Source organism: Cladophialophora yegresii (genome assembly GCF_000585515.1).
Source record: "Cladophialophora yegresii CBS 114405 chromosome Unknown aczIN-supercont1.1, whole genome shotgun sequence".
Lineage (NCBI taxonomy): Eukaryota > Fungi > Ascomycota > Eurotiomycetes > Chaetothyriales > Herpotrichiellaceae > Cladophialophora > Cladophialophora yegresii.
Window position 1 is genome coordinate 434,967 of NW_006913045.1, and position 20,961 is coordinate 455,927.

Sequence of the window (20,961 nt, forward strand, 5' to 3'; positions counted from 1 at the left end):
AGCAGCAAGGAGACACCTCAGCGTATACCGCAGAGGCGCGCACTCCCCATTACGTCGGTGGGTAAATGAACACTTCTATTCAGCGACTGGCCTTGCCTGTGACAATCAACTCTCCGTGGCCGATTTCGACTTTCCAGCCTTCCCGGATGAGCATCTTGCTCACAGCTGGCCCAATCCGAGGCGCTTGGTTCTTGCTATGGGTACCGAGTCCAGTCACTATTCTGTAGCCGGCTCTAGCAGGACCACCGCCTCCAGTGGCATATTTTGCATCGCCTAGGCCATCCCACCAGCTTTGGGTTTTGGCGCTCGCAATGCGGACTGCATCTTGCACGCTCACGCCGTGAAGGTCCAGCACCGTTGCCGAAGACTGATTTGATACAAGGGCATCTGCTTCTGCAGCATGTGCTAACTTGGCCGCTTTCAGTTGTTCGTGCGCCACTCCGGAGTAGTATGCTGCCGCTCCTCCAAAGAGCGGATTAGACTTGCTTTTCTTGTATGCAGCAGATGCTTGGCCGAACGTCTGACCGGCGGCTATTCTTTGAGCCGATGCAGACGCACGGGGCTGTGCGCTGACAGAAGTCCACTTCGAGCCTGATGGCGTTTGGAATGGCTCGTTCTCTTTGAGGTCAATGGGGATGTACTGGGCGACGTCGTACAGCTTGCCAGGCTTCGTTGTGTCGTCGACGGCGGTCATGGCTTCCAGCAGTTCCTGGGCTGCCGAAGGAATGTTCCGTGCCAACGAGAGCAACCCGCACAGTTGCGGTATTGGGACGTGCTCGTACCGATGCCGAAATTCAGCGATTTGAAGGTCGATTATGTCATTGCTGTCCGAAGTTTTATTGGATTCGGCAGCTTCCTTAGTAGCTAACGCACGAATCGTACTTGACAATCGGGCCCCATTCAAATGGTATTCCGATCGTACTGTCTGCGGATGGAGTTTCGTCCTCGAGCAGATAAATTCCACATCTTCGGACATCGTAGACCAGACATTGACTGGAGTCCGTTCCGAGTTGTACAGTGAGGAGGAAGCCGAGCTTGCGCGTGACGAGTCGTTCGTCCGAGGTTTCCGTTTCTTCCTGCCTTTACGGGACGACTGCATTTCTTCGGCGAAGCCATCGACACCCTTAGGGCCAGACAATTCTTCGGGCTCTTCTTCATATCCCTGCTTAAGAAATGAAAGGTTGAGTAACTCGTCGGTGGCCTTGTCCAGTGAGCCGTCGTGACTAGCGAGGATACTGGTCAATTCGCGCCTGGGTATGCCTGGGAACATGTTCTCCAGCCATGTCGTCTTCTGCCCCTCCGAAGAGTCGTGCAGACCTTGTCCTAGGCTGCCTGCGTCGCTCGTTCTCGGCTCGGAAAGACTGGTCGTTACGCTCGTGACACCGTTTGAGAAGGATTGTTCCGGGCTCGACCTAGACGTGTTGATCGTATCTCTGACTTGCGTGGTGGCGCCAGTACCCGAGGGATCGAATCCTGTGTCTTCTTGCTCCAACGCGCCGACTGCCAAGTCATCGAGAACTGTTATCAACGCTGCTTTGTGCTCAGGGAGCGTATAATCCGATGCTATCGCATGAAAGAGAGCCTCGTCAAGTGGTGGGCAGTACATTGCCCGCAGAGCCTTGGCCGTTCGTTAGCGACTGGGAGCACCTCGATCTCCGGTGCGTCTTACCTACCTCCAGCTCCATGACATGAGATTCCATTTCGCCCATGCTGGCAACTGCCCGCCTATCATGTTTGATCAGCGAGAAGGCGATCCTGCGACTGGTGATGTTTCATAGGATGGTGAGATATTTGTGGAAATAATAGATGGCGGCAGGAACATGGCGAGAGCGTCTGAGGCAGTTGAGCAAATGTAAAGATCATTAGGAAGTGACATGTAACTTAATTAAGATGATGCACGTCAACATCGCAGGAACCGGGATCGTGAAGATCACCAAGATCGTGGGCTCGCTTACATAACCTTGCTGCCCCGCTAGTGCCACCTGCCGCCTGTAGATCGCGAGCAGTGTGAAGACAGTGATGAGTTCACAGTGCTTTTGACGCAGCTTAGCGAGAATACTAGATCCTAATCATGGCATCTTCGCGTCGCCCCGTCAAGTTCAAAGAACAATTGAGGCCAACCACGACTTGGCTGCCGTTCCAATGCCTCGATCTTTAACTGTGCCTAGTGCTCGTCCGCTTCATTCATCTCCTTGATCGCACCCATCAACTCAGTCGCATCGAGGTAAACTTCATAAAACTCGGCTAGGAGATCCTCCCCTTCTCCTGGGCTTACGAACCGGATGTTACTGGCAAAGTCGACGTCGATCTTGCGTCCATTCTTCAACTTATACCACAAGCTGCCATTCACAATGACTTCCTGCTTGCCCTCTCCGGCGCCGCCGGCCAGCACGAAGCATTTGCCGAGAGTATGCTCGAGATCCACGACGGGGCCGTTCTCGGGATGGATCATGGCGTCACGAAAGGCACGGATGGCTTCACGACCCGTCGTGGTGCTGCCGAAGACTAGTTGACCTTCGGTGGGGTGGAAGAGGTTGAGGCACTCATTCTTCGAGTGTGGGTCGTCCCATGACTTGAAAAACGCCGGAAGTTGTTTGTCCAGCGGAGAGGGAATGGCGGATTGATTGGCAAAGGTGTAGTTGTCGTGGGAGCCCATTCTGGTTATACTGCTTGTCGACTCAACCAAGTTGTACTGATCATCTACGTACAGAAGATGTTGAGAAGAGGCTTTCAGGTCCAGGCCTCGATGGCTATGTATAAAGAACGGCCAAGGAGATGGTCCCCTCAAAATGTGGGGTAGGATACGAGGTTCGTATAATCGATTGCCGGGTCATTACGTTAGATCGAGGTAGGGTAGAGAGGTCAAGAATTGCCCGTTTCAAACATTCATTTGTATTCATCAGATTCATCAACTCGGAGAGCAGACCATGCAGCGCTCTATCCATAATGTGCGATCAAACGACGTGTGCTCGAATGCGTCCCCAAATTTCGCGCTGGGTGATTCAACCATAGTCTATACTTCCTTCCAAGAATACCCTTTCCTGCCCAACGCTTCGGGATCAGGCGTCTTCATGGCGTTTTTATCCGCAAAAGGGTCGTCGGAGTCTTCGTCGATGTCCGTATCGCTCTCAACGTCGCTTTCAATCTGCTTTGCCCGCCAGTTCTTTGAATTTGGTGCTGGTCGTGGCGGCGGCATCGCTATGCTCTGCGGCGCTGGTCGAGGAGGTTTTGGTGGGCCAGAGATGCTCAGTCCGGCGACTAATTTCTCCGCGTCTTTGGTGGCAGACGCTTCACTCTTCGCTGCGATTCGACTGAGATGTTGTGCCTCTTCAAGCTCGCTGTCCGAATCGTCGTCCACCGATTTGTCCAGCACTTCAAAGGCCATAAGAGCATTGACTAGCTCTTCATTGGCGTGGATCAACCCGCCTAAGAACTCCTCGGTTTCCACGAACTGGATATATCGCAGAATTTGCCGTCGAAGCTGTTTGCATGTTTCAAAACGTTTCATCACCTCGGGATTGTTCGACACTCGCTCAGACTCTCGGTTGACTAACCTTAGGGCATTATTGAGGTTGGTGGAGGCTACCGAGGACGCTGCAATAGACTGTAGAATATTGGGCTTCTCCCTCTCCAAGTTGAAGGCTATAACTCCCTTGTTCTTGGCCTTTTTGTCTTTTTTCACCTTTTTGGGCGAAAACGTCGAGGACTCGCCAAGGGCCACTGGAGACGGTTGCTTGCGTAGCGTCGTGGGACTGGGCGACAGACCGGGTCTCTCATTGCTATCAGACCGAGCCCTGGCTATCATCAACTCCTGTTCTCTGGCAACCTCCTCTTCCGTTTCTCGGAGGACACGGCTCTGCTCGCGCCGTTGCTGTACCGGTTTGTGCGTCTTGGGGAGTTGATTGTAGAGAGACTTGGCGCCTTCCAAGCCAGGATTGAATTTGGCGCTGGCAACCCATTGGCCAAAAAGGTCTTTGCACTTCTTCCGGACCTCTTGATCCGAAGTTGGGTCGGCAGCCGCTATCCGCAGACGCTCCAGGAGAGGCCCGTCGGACAGCAGTGCGCGTTGTACTCTAGTTCCACCATTCTGCAGGATACCGTCAAGGATTGTGAGAGCGCGCAGCTGCCGGTGGACATTGCCGTATTTCAGTTTCTTCCTCAAGGCTCGAGCCACTTCCTGGGGGCCAGTGCCTTGGAGCTTGACTACTTCGAGGAGGTCGGGGACGCCGGCGAGGTCATCTTCGTCGTAGACCTCAGAGGTCAATTGCTCGACATGGACCGAGATAGCAGAGAAGGGTTTCTTCTGTTTGTGATAGCGGTATCGAGTTGTTAGTTGATATCTCCTCCGTTGCCGGGCGCAACATGAGAAATGTAAAACGAGTGCGACAAAGCGCGCGTAGCCTGTTTTGTCTGGAAAGCGGCGAGTAACAATTTGAGGATATGGCTGGATGGGATAGGCATCGAACGACGTCCGTCGTTTCTTGCGACAGCAGTGTTCACACGTCCCGGCTTCCTGACAGTGTATCAGACCGTCCAGCTGATCAACACCGGGGTGCTGAGGGCTCTTAGGCCTTGGGAGGTCGGTGAACCCTGCATCAGGCGCACAGGCTGGTGTGTGCAGCAGCAGTATGGACATCGGAGGGAGCTTCATGGAGGAGGTATTTGGCGGGGTGGGTGATGCCGGTACAGACAGACGCGACGAACTCAAGACCAGGGGGGTGATAGGGAGTATATAGGGAAGGGAGGACTCACCGAGGCGGAGAACATGGTTATAGAGGGCCCATCTATGTCAGAGGCGTACGGAATGAGATTCGTGAAATTGGGGGAGTCGCGCATGAGGTGTGAACGGGTTGCGGTTCAAAGCAGACCAAGGCACGAACCAAAAAGGAAAGGCGCCGAAGCCAGCGAAGTCACCTGCGGAAACAAGCCTGGGTCCCCGTTCAGGTTTGGCGGGTCTAGCGGGTGCCACCCAAACAGCCCATCAGAGCCACAACATCACAGTCCGACCATCCTTCACCACCTTCTCACCTCCGTGTCACCAGCTCCTTCGGCGCCTCGTCTTCTGCCTGGTTTGCCTAGGTACTGATGGGATGTAATCCTTCTACACAAGACTGGAAATACTTGCGAATGCGTCCTCTGTGCCCGGCGGCGCCGTGTGTCCCAAAAGTTTAGACTTCGTATTCTGCCAGGTCTCGCCCTCGACCAAGACCCCAGTCAAGCCATCTATCTGCTGTCATTCGCCTCCGAGGCAAATTAACCTCCTTTCGGAAGATTCATGTATGGATCATACGTGAGCCTCAGCATTCCAGACGCCTGAAGAAATAGGCGCAATCTGCATAGCCGCGTACTGCAGACGTGACTGCAATTCTCTCACATGATTGTGAATTGCTTCGTGCGGCCAGTACGGCTGTGACATCTGCCCGCCTCGATGATCCCCCTAGCTATGTACTCCTTCAATTTCAACGTCGGCGTGGGAAAGATGGTTTTCACCGACCTGGCACTATTCACGAGCGGCTTTATGTATAGTATACATTGTTACTGGGGTTGTTTGCATCCAAGCCGTGGTACTGGTCTATTCTGGTAAGGCGCAGGTTGCAAGTGCCACGAGGCATCCCTCCTGCAGGCTAAGGGCCAATTGTGGAGGCCCGAAGGATCTGGATTTACTGGGCCGTCGTCCACGCCGTCCTCAAAGGGGAACCTCATCCAAGGTTCGAGCTGGGCTTGCTGACTCTGTTCCGGCACACGCATCGCCAGGTGCATCTGGTTGGTCCATTAGCGAAATCACACCGCCTGCTCAGCCAAGCATCATGGATTTCTGCAGGAGAACAGAACATGATCTGGACATGTTTCTGTTGACCCGACAGGCTGAAACGGCGAATAACCCCAAGAACGCAGTACGAGGCTGAATGTTGTTGAGCCGACTCCAACATTTGCACAGTACCAGCTATGTAGATGCTGCCTTCCCCGGATGCGAGATGCGCAACCTTTTGCTGCTTCCTTCGCCCTGTACTCGACTCACAGTACCTAGTGCACAGTCTCACGATGACACGTCAATAGTGACTTGGTATTGTAGGGGCGGTGTATGGTTTTCGTGAATCCTTCGTGAAGTGGCCTTCTGTTGTCATAAGCCTGCAGCCAAATGGTGGTCAGAACAACGCGTCTACACAGTACGATTGGAATGGGAGGCACAACTGCGCCAGGCACATCAGCAGCTGCTAACATCGCTCCTGGGTAAGCATCCGACAACATCCTATCCGCCAATTGTGTATCTCTATCCCAGTCGAGAGTGATAATTTCCCTGTTGTCTGTTGTGTTGTTACAGCCCCCACGCACAAAGCACATTGTACTCGGTCATACTTAGTTGAGAACAAGCACGGCGCTATCGATACACTATCTTGGGATCAACAAAGCCCGATCTTTACCAGAAAGGCTTCATCCGGAAGCCACCAAGCCACAGCCGCCCATGTGTCAAGTCATGCTTGAATTGCGTGATTGGTGACAACTACGTATGCCTGTTTCCACGGCGAGATAACACGTTATTTCCTTGTCGTCGATCGTCGTCGCCGCCTGCCACGGATCTTGCCCTGTCGAGAAGCGCCATGTCTCGTCTCCCTACAGCCATTCTTCAAGTGATGTTCATCGGTCGGCGAGACCTGAGCTGCCAAGCTCAGCCTGCATACTACACTCTGCAGGCTCCCCGACTGCCGAATGCCGGTTGCAGCAAACCGAAGTTTGACCTGCTCCTGCCAGTCAGATTGAAGATTTCAACATTGCGGTGAGTAGCGACGAACAATATTGAACTCTTTCCACTGCATGAACTTCTCTAAACCAGCCCACATCTTGTACTTTCGCCCGCTTCTGGTCGTCTGCGCAATTTCCTTCTTGATCGTCGCTTTCGCACTGGCTCCATCACCATCATCGCTCTTCCGACTCAGGCTCAGTTCACTGGTGTCTCAACTCAACTACCTGAACCCATCAAGCCTCACGTCGGGCCTGGGCAGCAAATCCCTCTCCACAAAGGTGACCACCATGGCGTACGAAAAAGAGCTCCGCGTGGCCCAACTGGCCGTGTCGCGCGCCGCCATTCTTACCAAGTCCGTCTTCCACGAAAAAGCCAAAGGCACGGTCTCCAAAGACGACAAATCTCCAGTCACGATTGGTGACTTCGGCGCTCAAGCCCTCATCATCGCGGCCATCAAGCATAACTTCCCCGATGACGAAGTTGTTGGTGAGGAGGAAGCCTCCTCCCTGCGAGAACAAAAAGACCTCTCCGCCAAGATCTGGAATCTTGTCAAGGAAGCCAAGCTAAGCGATCCCGACAGCGATGCCCTTCTTGGCGGCCCATTGACGTCCGAAGATGCCATGCTCACGGCCATTGACCAGGGTAACTCCGCCGGTGGGGCCAAAGGCCGCATCTGGGCGCTCGACCCGATCGACGGCACCAAGGGCTTCCTCCGTGGCGGACAGTACGCGGTGTGCCTCGCTCTTATGGTCGATGGGGACGTCAAGGTCGGCGTCCTGGGATGCCCCAACCTTCCCGTCGACGACTCGGCTCCGCTGACCGAGGACATGGGTTCGGCCGCCACCGATGCGGAGGGCAAAGGTGTGCTCTTTTCTGCCGTCCAGGGCCAAGGGGCGACGTCGCAGCCTCTTACCCGCGGGGCCGTGAGCGCCGGCCAACCCATCCACGTCAGCAAGATCAGTAAAGTCAGCGAGGCGGTCATGTGCGAGTCTGTCGAGCCAGGCCACTCGTCCAAGGGCGACAATGCGCTTATTGCCGAAAAGCTCGGTATCACGGGCAAACCTGTCCAGATGGATAGCCAGGCAAAGTACGGCAGCGTAGCACGCGGCGCCGGCGATCTGTATCTCCGCCTGCCCGTGCGCAAGGACTACGTGGAAAAGATCTGGGATCACGCCGCGGGGGATCTGATTGTGCGCGAAGCAGGCGGCCAGGTCACCGACGTGACCGGCAAGCGGTTGGATTTCAGCCGTGGTCGTACCCTGACAGAGAATAAGGGCGTGGTGGCCACGCCGGCGAATGTCCATGCCGAGGTGTTGAAGGCCGTGCAGGAGGTTCTGGGTGCGAAGTAGGAGAAGAAGCAGAGGTAGAAGTAGAAACCATGGTGTCTTGGGCCGTGCTACGATATGATATGCAGGCGACAATGGACTGGAATGGAGCAAACAGAACGATGCCTCTGTGAATGCAGCGAAATCATAGGTTGTTATGTCCGCTACGGACATGGCATACCTCACGCCCGCCATGATATACCCTTAGGGTAGAGTAGGGTAGGATAGGAAAGGATAGATAAGAAAAGAGCCATAGTGGCCAAGGCAGTGAACGATGCATGGTCTCAAAAGCATGTCCTGTGTAGAGCCCAACAGCGCGAGGTTGATGGCAATTTGAATACCCCCTACATTCAGGAGGTCACTCAACCACCCACCCATTGTAACAGTGCTGGTCATTGTACTTGTACTTGTACTTGTAGTCTCAATAGGTCCAATTCCGCGATCTCGAATCCCGTGCGCTGTATACCTACATCTACGCTTCCCTCTGAGCACGATACTGCGTGCTAGGTCCACCGCGTACAGAAGATCGCACACGAGCGCATCCAGCGCCGAAGAGTAAACATGTATGCAATATATGTATAGATGTATAGGGACCCTCCCTGTTCGCTCAGAGACAAGTCCGGGATATCGAACTGAGTCGAACTAGATCGATTCGAAGCACTGTAGGCTACCCCTTTGTTCTCCGACCACCCACTGGTCCTACGGTACTTGCGTAGACATCTGCACGCAGGCAGACACGCACGCACACGCGCACACACACAGGCAAGCGTTCCATGACCGCAAGACGGAATGAACAATAACGGCTGGATTTCCGTCAGGCTAGCTTGCCAGTCAGCCGGCCAGGCATGGCTCCAGTTCTAGTTCCAGCTCCAACAGGGCACCAGCACAGCACCAGCACCGATACAAGCCGGTGAATCACTTAGTCACTCCCTCGCTCGCCTCCTCTCCCCCCTCGCCATTCAACCACACATCCACCCACTTACTCACAGCGTACAGTACTACCGTATCTCGCTCACTTGATCTTCTTGGCCTTCAACCGGATCGTCTCGCCATCCACAAAGATGCCCTTCCCCTTGTACGGCTCGGGCTTCCTCCACATCCGGATCTGCGCCGCGAACTGCTTGACGACCTGCCTATCCACGCCCTGCAGCAGGATCCGCGTCGGTTGGGGCGTCGACGCCGTAACGCCCCTCGGCACACCCAGTTCCACGGGGTGCGCATACCCGAGCTTGAGGTTGACGAACTGTTGGCCCGGGTACGTCGCGGCGACGGTGGTGGCCGTGGGTTCGATGGTCGCGCGGTAGCCTACGCCGACGAGCCTCAGGATGGAGAGGTGGCCTTCGCTGACGCCGGAGATGGAGTTCTGGAGGAGGGCGCGCATTGTTCCTGTGTGCGGGAAGCGTGGGTGTGTCAGTCAACGGACGCTCGCCGTGTTTCTTCAGGAATACAATAGGTATGGAGTAGGGTATCTGCTTACCCCACATGGCGCGCTGGTGTTTCTCTGCCACGTCGTCGACTCGGACGGAGATTTTTCTGGCGGCCTCGTCGTGCTGCGCGTGCAGGTATGGAGGGAGGGGGACGGTCAATTGGCCTAGATGGGGAAAGAGCGTATCAGTATCAATCGATCTCAGCATCTCAGTGTCTGCGTTTGCATCGATACAATGAACCCCTTCCCATCTCTTCCTGAGGGGATCCCGCGCACGTAGGTACGTACCCAACGGCCCCGTAACTTCCACGGCCATGTTCGGCGTGTCGGGATGTCGGCTGCGCGTGTTCCCCTTGGGGAGCTCATAGAACCGGAGCTGCACTTCAGGCGGGACATTGATAGGTGTGCGGCCGATCCGGGACTGGTGCGAGGGACCAGGAGCAGGAGTGTGAGCGCTCGAGAGCGTTGACGCGGGCCTGGTGCTCCGGGGTCTGGCGGCCACTGCGATTGTGATTGCTGGGACGAGGAAGGCGGGAAGATCTCGACTAGGTGAGCGGGTGGCTTCGCGTAGGAGGCGGCGGAGGGGGGAGTGGAGGTGGTTGAGGCACGACATGGTTGTTCGTGGGAGTAGGAGTGGTGGTGGTGGTGGTGGTGTAGAGCGCCGTAGGAGTCGTCAGCTCATCCTTTGTCGTCGGAACCTAGCAGTCGCCGCGCTGGTGTTCGACGTCCTCGTTCACACTGACAGGGTATTGTGACGCCGTAGCTGAGCAACCGAAGGCACTGTACAAAGTAGCAGGTAGCAATATATGAAGGGGATTATTCTTCGAAGCTCCGCAGAATGAGGTGTTCGATTGGGTGAGCCACTGGCCAATCAACCTGTGCGAGGCTCTGTGGCAGCCTTGCCTACGAATACAGGGTACTTGGATAAAACACGGACCACTGCTCCCTACACTTCTCCAAACCGCTTGATATACTATCCGTCTACCTAAAGCATGCTTCTGCGGTCTCTCGACTGTAAAAGACAACATTCGCAAGAAATCGCGTCCAGATTATCTGATCCACATCGTCCTACACGGACAGTCACTCGCTCAGCTTGACTGTCCCCCACTCGGCCTTTGTAGCTTCCAGCTTTTGATACGTCCCAGTCCTCGCGTACCTCTTAAGACACGGCTCCAAACCCTTCCTGACCCTGCTTTTTAGACACTCCGGCTCGGGCCTATCTTCAGGTCTAATGCTGAGACAATCTTCCACCAGTTGGCACAGCTCGGACGAGTAGCGTCGATGCCGATACCCAGGCACCAGAGAATACCCATTCTTGCGAGTATGATACTCATCACGTTCGGCTTCCCTGAGCTTTTCCTCGAGCTTCTTATTGTCCAAATCGAGCTCCATCATGCCGTAAATGTTGGCGGCCATCTAGTAAGTTGTCGTCAGCATCTGCCTAAGCAGTACATGCACACGTCGAAATCTACTTACCTGCCAGAGGGCGTGCTTGGCGCTGTACGCACGGTTTGTCCCGCCCATGACATTGCGCTCCCAGTTCTGCCCGAAGCGGTTGCAATCGTATTGTTCCTGTGGTGAGGGGGCTGGTTAGCCTGTGGCACCACTCCGGCCCGATCGCCAGAGTACTCCTTACTCACCGGTGGCATCCAACAGATGGTCCCATTGTTCCTGAATTTCCGGCTATTCTTGGGATCGTAACGACTCGTGCACTCCCCCAGCGCCCAGTCGGCGATCTTCAGCCTGGGATAGGGCATGAACTTCTCATCGCTGGGTGCGTCTCCGAGAAGGACTAGAAAGCAAGTCAGTCATATCGCACAATTACACCACATTGTTTGCGGCTTCCCATTCGTATCCTTCAGATCCAGATGCAGGACAAAATGCCCGTTGGCTACATCTGCACCACGCCCCTTGGCTCCGAGCGACTTGAGGCGGAAGAAGTGCATGTGGTGGTAGGCCGTGGCAAAGTCGTTGAATGCTTGCCATATGAAGTCTTCTGGAATGTGTACACTGGGGATGCGACACGTTAGCAACGAGATGATCTGTTGGTCCCGGACAGCGGCTCACCTCCGTCCCTCTTCGGCGCTCTTCTCCCGGTACCTCTGCACCAAGTCCCCCAGCGTGCCATGTCCATAGTACTGGAGGTAAATTCTCCACTTCGGGCGCTTGACGTCGAAGAATCTGGCCGTCCGAATCTCGGCGATGCTATTGCACCCTTGACGATCGAGAGCTTCCGGCAGCGCTACTTCGGCGGGGACCCCAGGTCTGCCATCCGAGTCGCACTCCCAGCCTTCGTAGTTGAATTGCTTGATCGCCACGGTCTGAAGTATGTCGATACCTAGTCAGCCACGTTGTATGACATTGGGTACAACACCATGGGTAAAGCTACTCACATCGGTGATCCTGCGTTTCGTATCGAACTTGCACCATTTACCTACCATGCCAAAAGCCCCGGCGCCTAGAAGATCGACGCACTAGTGATTGGAAACAGATGTCAGCCACATGAATTCTGAAGAGCAACATGCAAGGGAAGAACAGCCACTCCTACAAAAAGCAGCAGTATCCACGAAAGTCAGGGTGAACTCAACGTACCTCCCACGCACTGTCCTTGTCGGGGTCATGCTCCATATACGCTCTCGACAAGGCAAACATCTCTGCCCGACCGTCGTACCATGAATGTCTGGCCCTCCACTTCCGTACCCGTTTCAACACTAGGTCCTCGTCCCTCGTCCACCGGGCCCGCTTGTAAGGGTCCTCCGACGTGGCAGTCAAGACTGTCCACTCCGTGTCGAAATCTCGGAATCTCATGATTCGTTCCTTCATGGCTGCGAAATGTCCCACTTACCGATTCACCGGATATAACGTGTTTGGATGTTAGTGTCTCGATTGTCGCCATATAGCAGGGTATAACGTGTTTCTGATGTCAGTGTATGTCTTGATTCTCACAATATAGCACGGAAAGGCAATGAAACGAATGGGAGACAAAATCCAAGGAGGCCTCCTCGCACAGACCGAGAAGCACAAGGGAGCCCAAGGCAGACATTCGAGTTGCTGAAGCTTCATTGTTCGAACCTCGAGAAAGGGCCGGTGGAGACTCGCTCGCTCGCAGAAGAGCAACCATACAGACCATTCGCGATGCTGGGAGCTTCATTGTTCGAATACCTCCAGCAAAGGGCCAGTGGAGCGTCTGACCCAGACGAAGCCGTCCGGATTTGGCATGATCTTGAGGGAGGCTCAATGGTTGGTTTTCGAGCTCACGGTCGTTGCGTGGACAAACCAATCAAGTTGGACAAAGACGGGACTTTCATTGTTGCCAGAAAAGAGCCACGCCGTACTGGTACCTCGTATCAATCTGTGTGTTGATAGCATGTAATCAGAGATCACGGCATGACTTGAACATTTCCGATGATGGCAGGGTCTGCCACAATGTGGAAGAACTGCCCATTATGCGGGAACGAAGGGGAACGAAGGGGAACGAAGTTGCGGATTCGAGGCTGAAGTTGAAGATTTTGGCAGCCAGTGCCGCACGGGCCACGTGCTCGCCAGCTCTTCTTTCTTGGCTGCAGACTTCACTCAAGAGAGGTGAGGGTGAAGTGAGGTGACAGCTTCGCGCGAGCAGCGTACGAGTGATGCTACAGTACCTCCACAGAGAGCACGCTGTTTCCTGGGACCGTTCCCGCTCGATGAACGGCTGTGCCGTCGAGATTGAGCACCGACCAATCGTGCAAAAACACCTGCTCCCCCTGCATATGGACGTTCTTGGAGATGCGGGGAGCGGAGGCTTGCATGCAACGCATGTTGCGGAGAACGACCGTGGAGAGATGACCAAGGACGGGGTGACGAGGTGAGTGAGCAGTGATATAGTAGTGATCGCGAGTGCCCGTGTCCGGTTTCAAAACGAGTACACACACATTCCGAATGAGCGGGTGTGATTGCTGCCAGGATTACGGGAATTACATGGTGGTTCGAACACCACAACTAATTAACGAGTTGATCCCGTCAATCTATAACTCGCACTCAATCTACAACTGCCACGCTCCGCAGGATCATGTCCTCCCCAGCAAAGGACGTCTTCCTCATCGGCCCCGGCCTCATAGGAGCCGACCTGATCGAGCTCCTCCTTCAAGACGACTACACCATCACCACGCTGGTCCGTCGCTCAGAGCACGCCGAGCAGATCAAGCAGCACTACCCGTCCGCAAAGATCATCATCGGCACGCTCGACGACTTCGACCTGATTCGCCAGCACACAGCCTCGCACAGTATCACCATCCACGCCGCGACGGCCGACCATCTACCATCCGTGGAGGCCGTGCTTGCGGGCGTGCGCGAGCGGGCCGCTGGGGGCCTACCCACGATCTACATCCACACCAGCGGCACGTCTTGTCTGGTAGACAATTCGCGGGGCATGTACATCTCCGACAGGATCTACTCGGACTCACGACCCGACGAGATCGACGCCATACCACCGGACGCACCACATCGGGCGATCGACCTGGCCATCCTCGCCGCGCGCAAGCAACTCGCCACAAGAGCGAAGATCATCGTCATCCTCCCGACGCTGGTGTACGGCGTGGGCAAACACATCCCGCGCCTGTCCATCCAATTGCCCACCATGACGCGGTTCGCGCTGAAGCATGGCTTCGCGCCCGTCATCGGCAAGGGGTTGTCGGTGCGGTGCAACATCCACGTGCAAGACTTGGTGCGCGCGTACATGGTCATCTTGCGCTGGATGGAGAGGAGCAGCGCCGAGGAGGTGCTCCGGAATCCTTACTTTTTCTGCGAAAACGGCGAGGAGATGTTATGGAGGGATGCCGCTGCGGAGATTGGCAGGCAGTTGTACCAGGCCGGACGGATCGAGGATCCTGAACCGCGGAATGTGCCAAAGGAGCTGTATCCGGATCTGTTTGGGCCGTATTCGCCGACGACGGTGGGCGCAAATTCGAGGAGTCGGGGAGACAGGTTGAGGGAGTTGGGATGGAACCCGAGGGAGAAGAATGTCCTGGCGTCGTTCCGGGAGGACGAGCTGCCTCTGTTGTTGGCGGAGAATGAGCAGTTCAACGGGTACGCGGGCGTCGCGTCCTCTGGGACGCATGTTTTGAAGAGTCTCGAAGAGTCTGGATTGACAGCGATGTCGTGAACGAGTCTTGTTGTCAACCCCGTGCTAGTCGGTGGAGACTGGAGACCAGTGGGCAGATCCCGAAATTGACGACAGCGACCATCTTGGAAAGCAGGGAACAGGGGACTGCTGACATCTGCGCCGGCGATAAGGGCAGCACGAAACGAGTAAAGGAAGCATTCAATAGCACGAGTCAATGAGCTCGAGATCATCAGACACCAATATTTTGTCCGCCGCGTCCTTTCCGGCCACAATGGCCCACCACTTCTACGCCCCTCGTGTGCAACACGTAGATAGCTATTGTATTAATTAAATGGTTGACGGTCCATGTATGAGTCGAATCCACACGTGTAGCCCAATGGCTACACTCCCGCACCCGAGCCGGCTGGTGCTCGGCTCCCCTCGCGCAAGTTAAAACGTGACTGGCTAAAATGCAGTTCAAACAAGTACACTGTAATGATACTCGTGGTCAAAGTGAGCGAAAATACCGCGCTGTGCAAGTCGTCCCAAAGTGCCGCGTTGGAGGATCTACGGCTCTTGCAACTTGGCAAGGAGGGCATCGAGATCGGTCCAGTTGGACTGAGTCATGGCAAACTTGCGGTGTTTGCGTGAAACAACATGCTACTTTCATGTCAGCAGGTGGAACCTGTACGTCATGGCCGCACGCCTTACCTCGTCAAAGTCTTCGTATTTGTCGCGACAGTTCTCGCAATAGCCGGGCTTCGGATCCTTCCTCACCGACTTCTTCTTTCTCGAAGCATGCGCTGCCCTCTCCGCAGCAATGTCGTCCTCGTGCGGGTCCACCTCTTCTTGGATTCCACCCAACTTCTCCTGCGCCTTGCTCTTGGCTGCTCTTTGCGGTGCAGGGGCTCGAGCCGTCTTCAGAGCGCCGGCGAGGTCAGTCATGCGATGAGAAGACGGGATAGATCCGACAGAGAGACTTCCGGTATGTGTCCGTTCGAGGACTTGACGTTTCAACTGCTGGTGCACCTCCTTGCTGGTCCCCGCCTTGACGCCGGTAGCAGCGGTAGAAGAAATCATCTGGGATTGGATGGCCGAGGTCAGGTTCGACCTTTGGATGCCCGACGCGGCGGGCTCTCGCCCGAGTTGTAGCTTGGGTGGGCGCACAAATTCAACTTCGGCGCGCCTCGGCATCGGTGGAAAGGATGGCTGACGATCCACGGTAGAAGAATAGCTCTTCGGCTCTTTCTCGTCCTTGACAACGTCTGGAACGGCTCTCGCAGGGGCCTGGACACTTGCCAAAGGTTTCCTGGGACTGACGCGCCTGAGGGCCGGGGGGACCGTAGTCGAGACACTAACGTTCGACCGCGTGCGCGGGATCTGCTGTTCCCGTCGTTGCTGCAGCTGACGTTGTTGCTCCTGCTGAAGAGCCCGCTTCTGAGCTCTTCTTTGGTCTTGCTCGAAGTTCGGATCGACGACAAACGGGCACTTTCCAATGCCGGCGGACCGGAACTGGGGCCACTCGCCTTCGGCCCTTGTTGCAGGCTTCGGGTACTCTCTGACCATGGTAGGGCGATACTTCTCGTCCATATCGTGAACATAGACAAACGGTCCCTTAAAAGGCACCAATGAGGTCAATGGCAGTTCTCGCTCCGAGGCCACTCCAAGCTTCTCGTTTCGCAAGACCTCGCCCAAATCTTCTCTTTGCTGGCGCGCGGTATGGGACGTGCCTTTCGTGTTGTGGCTATGGCCATCGGTACCCGCAAGCATGGAACTGATGAGCCTCTGCAGTTTGTCGACGGAATAAATCTTGATACCCATTTCCTTTCCTCTGACGAGAATGTCCAGCTGGTTAGTGCCATTGCGTGTGACACTTGCGGCCGTCTGTCCGCGGGGATGCTTTTCGAGTAAAGAAGGATTGATCGTCTGGGGTTGGTCCTCGGTAGGGGAGTGTTGGCCAGAGTGGTCAGCTGCCGAGCCATTCTTCCCAAGTTCGCCTGGTATCGGGCGGGTGGTGACTATGTGTGAGACGTCTTTTGAGAAAAACTTCTCCTCGCGCTAGAGCAATGTTAGTGACGCCTTCCTAGATCATGACTGTAAACGTACCCCTCCAAGAGCGGTGATCTGCCGCAGACACCGAGATTTGGCCTCGTCTGAAAAGCCGTCGAAATAGAAGCGGAATGTTAGGAACAGTTTCCTATATTGTCTCTGCCATAGCTTCATGGAATCTTCTTTTGACGGAGCGTCGACGTTCTTTGTCGCGCGCAGGCCGCCAGTCCTGTCCTTGTCTCGGGCAGCCACCAGCTTCCGCTGGAACGCCGTGGACCGGTCCTCTCCTTGACCCCGTTCAAAGACACGGCCCTCTGGCATGGATGGTGGCGGCTGCTTCTGCGGCGTGATGGGGTGGAGGACCACACGCGGGCCCTTCTCGCTTGCCAACCGCTTTTGAGGCGGCTCATTTTCCTGCTGCGGGAGGTTTGCTAGGGCCCGGGGACGTTTCGTGCCACTGTTGGGGAGTGGACGGTGAGGAGAATTGGTGGTATTGGAAATGCTAGCGAGCGGCAGTCGACGTGAGGAAGTAGCCATTTTCGCAAACGGGTCATGCGGCGAAGGCGGAATGAATACAGCAGCGGCCATTCATAAGGATATTGCTGGTCGCGGGTTGCTGGATGCTGGTAGCTGGGTGGAGGTTGGAGTTGAGCAAGGATGGCAGGGCGGAGGGGTATGGATATTGCACGCGACGCGCCTGATGTGATGGTCGCCGAGTTCTCTCCTTCGACGGGGGGATTAAGAGGTGCACATAATAGTTGAATGCAGCACAGTGATTGAGGCCCAATCGAGGAGAGAGCAGTCCAGCAAAGAGACCGGAACGCTGCAGAGGTGCTACAATGGGAATGAACACGAGAAACGAGAGCTGGTCAGAGATGTTGATGTTTGGTTTGTTGCACTGCTGGGTTGGAGCTTGTTGCATGGTGGATCCCCCCAGCACAAGCTCGTCCCATGCCGGGCAACCGCCAAACAACCAGTGAGCCAGTCGCCTAAACTGCCCGACTTGGAGGCGTCAGCATCCACCCCACATTCAGCGGCTTCCCCCCACCGTAGAAATAATCCTCTGTACCCTTAACTCTGTAGACTGTCCACGACTCTCATGACGGCGCTCAGTTCTCCGTACTTTATCTGCCATGCCATTGTCGTGGTATTACAACTGTCTACACTAATGGTACAACTCCGCCGTGATCCATGCTAGTACCCTTCATGCAGTCAGTCGTGTCTTGATTATGCCCTGTCCTTCCATCCTGTACGCCTGACTCATGCCGGACCGTATCAACCTCGTCTGGTCTCTTCTCTTGCTCTCTCTAGAACCTGACCTTGGCTGTTGCGTTTGCTAAATCGTCCTCCTTTGTTCACGGTCAATTGCTGTACCCAACGCGTCCACGCGCTTCGGCAGAACCGGTCAGGCTCGTGCCACCTGCTAAGGTCTGGTACGTCGTCCCGCACTGCTTTGTTCAATTAATAATGTGTCTCGCCCCAATCTTGCCCAGCACTCCCGCCTCTTTCGGTTTGGGGCTTCGATCCCGACCTTTCTTCCTGCTCAGGAATCCTAACATGCTGCCTCCTGACTTTTCATGCTTGCCTCCGTCTGCTGAGCTATCTTGCGGAGTCGGTGCAGTCTGATCCGCCAGATTGGTCCAGCTCCCTGATTCATCCAGCACCATCTGTATTCCACCACCTTTACTCGTCTGCCGCGTTGCGGGCGGTGGTCGCTGCGGTGGAATCGGTCTGCTGAACGACTTCGACGAGGATGCGGGCCGTGTGTGTTGTACGGGTGCCGGTGGAAGTGTCATTCTGAGTTCATCCAGGGGCGGTAAGTTCTCCTCTGCTCTGGTGGTCGACGTACCGATGCTGGGAGAAAGCGGTGGCGATCCATCAGGCGATGTGGGAACAGAATTTGCGTCGGCGGGGGTTGTGTCCAAATCTAGTTCGACATGTTCTTCCGGCACAGTGCCAGCCACCGCAGCCGCAGCATTCCTAGACACTGTTAGCATTGGTCTGGTGTCCGCGGAGAAGTCTGTTCATACACTTCATAGTTCGCCAGGGTGTAGTCAAAGGGTTCAAACATGGTCTCTATCATGCGGTGCAGCTCGTCTTCTCGGATCTCTTTGCTCGTAGCGTCGTCACGCAGCTCCGCTCGCGGTTTTTGTTTCCTCGCCCTGGCTTCCAAGGGTGCCTCTTCTAGCAACAACTCCTCAAGATCGTATGTGGCGTCAAAGTTTGTCTTCTCACTGGACGGAATGAAGATGGGAGCTATTTGCTTTCGTTCCAGTGCCTCGAAGCTAAGCGAGCTGAAGAAGGGATGTGAGGTGAAGGTGTCGAAGCCCGTCGCACCAATTCGTTTGCGGCGGTCCCTCTCAATTAGCGATGTCATAGCATGTAGGCACGGCATTGATACCGGGGGTTTGGTAATGAAATATCGAGGGTTGGCGGCACATATCTGGTCGACCAATTCTTCGTGGGTCCTGCCTTCAAAGGGCCGTTTCCCATATACGCACTCATACATCGTCACGCCCAAGGACCACCAGTCCACCTCGCTGTAGTATCCGTGTCCCCGAAACACCTCAGGCGCCAGGTAGGCCAAGGTACCGGACTTGCTCGTAAGCGGTCTGCCGGGCTTGAAATCGGAGGCCACGTTAAAGTCTGCTAGGTGCACATGGCCTTCCGAGTCGAGCAGAACGTTGTCCGGTTTCACGTCTCGGTGGACGATGCCCTGGCTGTGAATGTATCGCAATGCGCAGGCCAGCTCTCCCATCCAGAAGCGGATGGTATCCTCCGTGAAAGCCTTGCGTTGGATGTGGAAGCGAAGATCACCACCATTCATCAGATCGACGACGAGGTAGAGATATTCGACATCCTGAAAACTGTAGCGGAGATTGCATAAGAATGGGTGGTTGAGATGTTCAAGCATTCGCCGCTCTCGAATGATGTTGCGCACGCTTTCGGACCGGACCACTGCTCGCGGTCAGGGACAGACTTGCCACATGTCAAATCACTTGCGCCTACCTTCATCCTTGCGGATGTATTTGAGGGCAAAGGTCAGGCCTGAGTCTTTCCGCTCGACAATCCGAACTTTCCCGAAGGCGCCTTTGCCCACCACCCTTAAGAGCCGAAAATGATTGAGGTTGACTGCTAATGTAGTGAGCACATGTTGACGCCAAGGGCGGAAAACTCACCTTCATCGGTCAAGACGACAGGTTTGCCTTGAGAGTTCCCCATTGACCAAGTACGGCAGGCGAGCCAGCCACGAACCCTCCACTGTTACAGCCTCGATAGCACCGAAAGTAACATAAGATGACTGGTTATCACACAATTGATCGAAAGTCTGGAGGGGAAGTACAGTGGTCGTGCAAATGGCGAACGTGGGGGAGGTGGTGACGACGGGTGTGGGCGGATATGCGCTGGAGAGCGGTGAAGCTTTGCGATGGAGTTGAGCGCCTGACGATCAGGCTTTGAAGCGAAGATGAGATTTATCCAATCCACATGACCTTCGTTCAGCATATACCGGAGCCTGCCTAGCTAGACATAACCGAGGTTGGAATCCAGGGAGAGTCCAAATCGGCAATCGAAAGAGGAGTCGGGGGACAGACGGCGGAAGCACAGGTTCGAGAAGGAACGTTGAGTTGGTGGGAAGATCCCGGGGATTCTCAGGCAGGAATGAAAGGGCAGCGCCAGCGGGAACCAAGCGGGCAGAAGGACTTCGACAGAGACTCTTTGACAGCTGTTAATTCTATAAAAATCCTGGTGTTGAACGTTCTGGAGAATAATAGCTTAGGTGTGCCTAGAGGCCAGATAGGGAGCAGACTCAGAGTTGAAAGTGCTGGACCGAAACCCGTCGTGGAGGATGTGGTCAGGGTCTAGTACTAGGACCCAGGATGCAGTAGCCAAAGCATGATGCTCGCTCTAGCCGTCTAGTCTGGTAAGGCGGAGGCGAACCTTGCAGGTCTTGCAGGGATGCCGCTACTCCTTCCAACGCAGTTAGTCCACCGGCCGTCAATGGCAAAGGGAACAGCACAACGTCGCCTGGGGCACGAAGTGAGCCTGTTGGTATCTGGTAGTTACGTGAAGATCAAGCACGTGGAGGAAGGAACGAGAATCCGAGAATCCCCACGAGCTGAAACTGAACAGCCACGGTACCGCGCGCAGGGTCACGACGAGAGTTTGGGGTGCTTGCACTATCACTCTCCAGTTCACTGTCCGCGATATGAACATTGTATGCCTGTAGTGGACAGTACTGAGAGTGAAGCGCCCCCAGTCGGCAGACTTTTCTCGAAGCCGTATTGGAAGGTTCCAAGACTCAAGACGGGCGCCCAACGTGTTCCACGAGGTGTGATGC

The 20,961-nt window shown here is 55.2% G+C and overlaps 9 protein-coding genes across 9 annotated transcripts; 2 read left to right on the forward strand and 7 right to left on the reverse strand.

Annotated features, from left to right (window-relative positions):
- Positions 1–79: 79 nt before the first annotated feature.
- On the reverse strand, positions 80–1,709 carry A1O7_00160 (uncharacterized protein; the record flags this gene model as incomplete). Its single annotated transcript, XM_007754202.1, has 2 exons — positions 80–1,618; positions 1,674–1,709. The coding sequence occupies 2 exons, from the start codon at positions 1,707–1,709 to the stop codon at positions 80–82; spliced, it is 1,575 nt and encodes a 524-aa protein (XP_007752392.1).
- Positions 1,710–2,164: 455 nt separating this feature from the next.
- A1O7_00161 (uncharacterized protein) lies at positions 2,165–2,656 on the reverse strand (the record flags this gene model as incomplete). Its single annotated transcript, XM_007754203.1, has 1 exon — positions 2,165–2,656. One exon carries the CDS (start codon positions 2,654–2,656, stop codon positions 2,165–2,167), a length of 492 nt encoding a protein of 163 aa, XP_007752393.1.
- Positions 2,657–3,013: 357 nt separating this feature from the next.
- A1O7_00162 (uncharacterized protein) lies at positions 3,014–4,636 on the reverse strand (the record flags this gene model as incomplete). Its single annotated transcript, XM_007754204.1, has 1 exon — positions 3,014–4,636. The coding sequence occupies one exon, from the start codon at positions 4,634–4,636 to the stop codon at positions 3,014–3,016; it is 1,623 nt and encodes a 540-aa protein (XP_007752394.1).
- Positions 4,637–7,029: 2,393 nt separating this feature from the next.
- A1O7_00163 (3'(2'),5'-bisphosphate nucleotidase) lies at positions 7,030–8,091 on the forward strand (the record flags this gene model as incomplete). The annotated part of the gene is made up of 1 exon (XM_007754205.1): positions 7,030–8,091. The coding sequence occupies one exon, from the start codon at positions 7,030–7,032 to the stop codon at positions 8,089–8,091; it is 1,062 nt and encodes a 353-aa protein (XP_007752395.1).
- A 988-nt stretch (positions 8,092–9,079) lies between these two features.
- On the reverse strand, positions 9,080–10,106 carry A1O7_00164 (uncharacterized protein; the record flags this gene model as incomplete). Its single annotated transcript, XM_007754206.1, has 3 exons — positions 9,080–9,453; positions 9,545–9,658; positions 9,782–10,106. 3 exons carry the CDS (start codon positions 10,104–10,106, stop codon positions 9,080–9,082), a joined length of 813 nt encoding a protein of 270 aa, XP_007752396.1.
- A 467-nt stretch (positions 10,107–10,573) lies between these two features.
- Positions 10,574–12,316, reverse strand: A1O7_00165 (serine/threonine protein kinase; the record flags this gene model as incomplete). The annotated part of the gene is made up of 7 exons (XM_007754207.1): positions 10,574–10,909; positions 10,970–11,065; positions 11,134–11,285; positions 11,313–11,503; positions 11,561–11,814; positions 11,887–11,967; positions 12,086–12,316. 7 exons carry the CDS (start codon positions 12,314–12,316, stop codon positions 10,574–10,576), a joined length of 1,341 nt encoding a protein of 446 aa, XP_007752397.1.
- Positions 12,317–13,541: 1,225 nt separating this feature from the next.
- On the forward strand, positions 13,542–14,633 carry A1O7_00166 (uncharacterized protein; the record flags this gene model as incomplete). Its single annotated transcript, XM_007754208.1, has 1 exon — positions 13,542–14,633. The coding sequence occupies one exon, from the start codon at positions 13,542–13,544 to the stop codon at positions 14,631–14,633; it is 1,092 nt and encodes a 363-aa protein (XP_007752398.1).
- Positions 14,634–15,140: 507 nt separating this feature from the next.
- On the reverse strand, positions 15,141–17,159 carry A1O7_00167 (uncharacterized protein; the record flags this gene model as incomplete). The annotated part of the gene is made up of 3 exons (XM_007754209.1): positions 15,141–15,233; positions 15,285–16,631; positions 16,680–17,159. 3 exons carry the CDS (start codon positions 17,157–17,159, stop codon positions 15,141–15,143), a joined length of 1,920 nt encoding a protein of 639 aa, XP_007752399.1.
- Positions 17,160–18,079: 920 nt separating this feature from the next.
- A1O7_00168 (AGC/YANK protein kinase) lies at positions 18,080–19,844 on the reverse strand (the record flags this gene model as incomplete). Its single annotated transcript, XM_007754210.1, has 4 exons — positions 18,080–18,602; positions 18,653–19,580; positions 19,632–19,757; positions 19,802–19,844. The coding sequence occupies 4 exons, from the start codon at positions 19,842–19,844 to the stop codon at positions 18,080–18,082; spliced, it is 1,620 nt and encodes a 539-aa protein (XP_007752400.1).
- Positions 19,845–20,961: the final 1,117 nt, after the last annotated feature.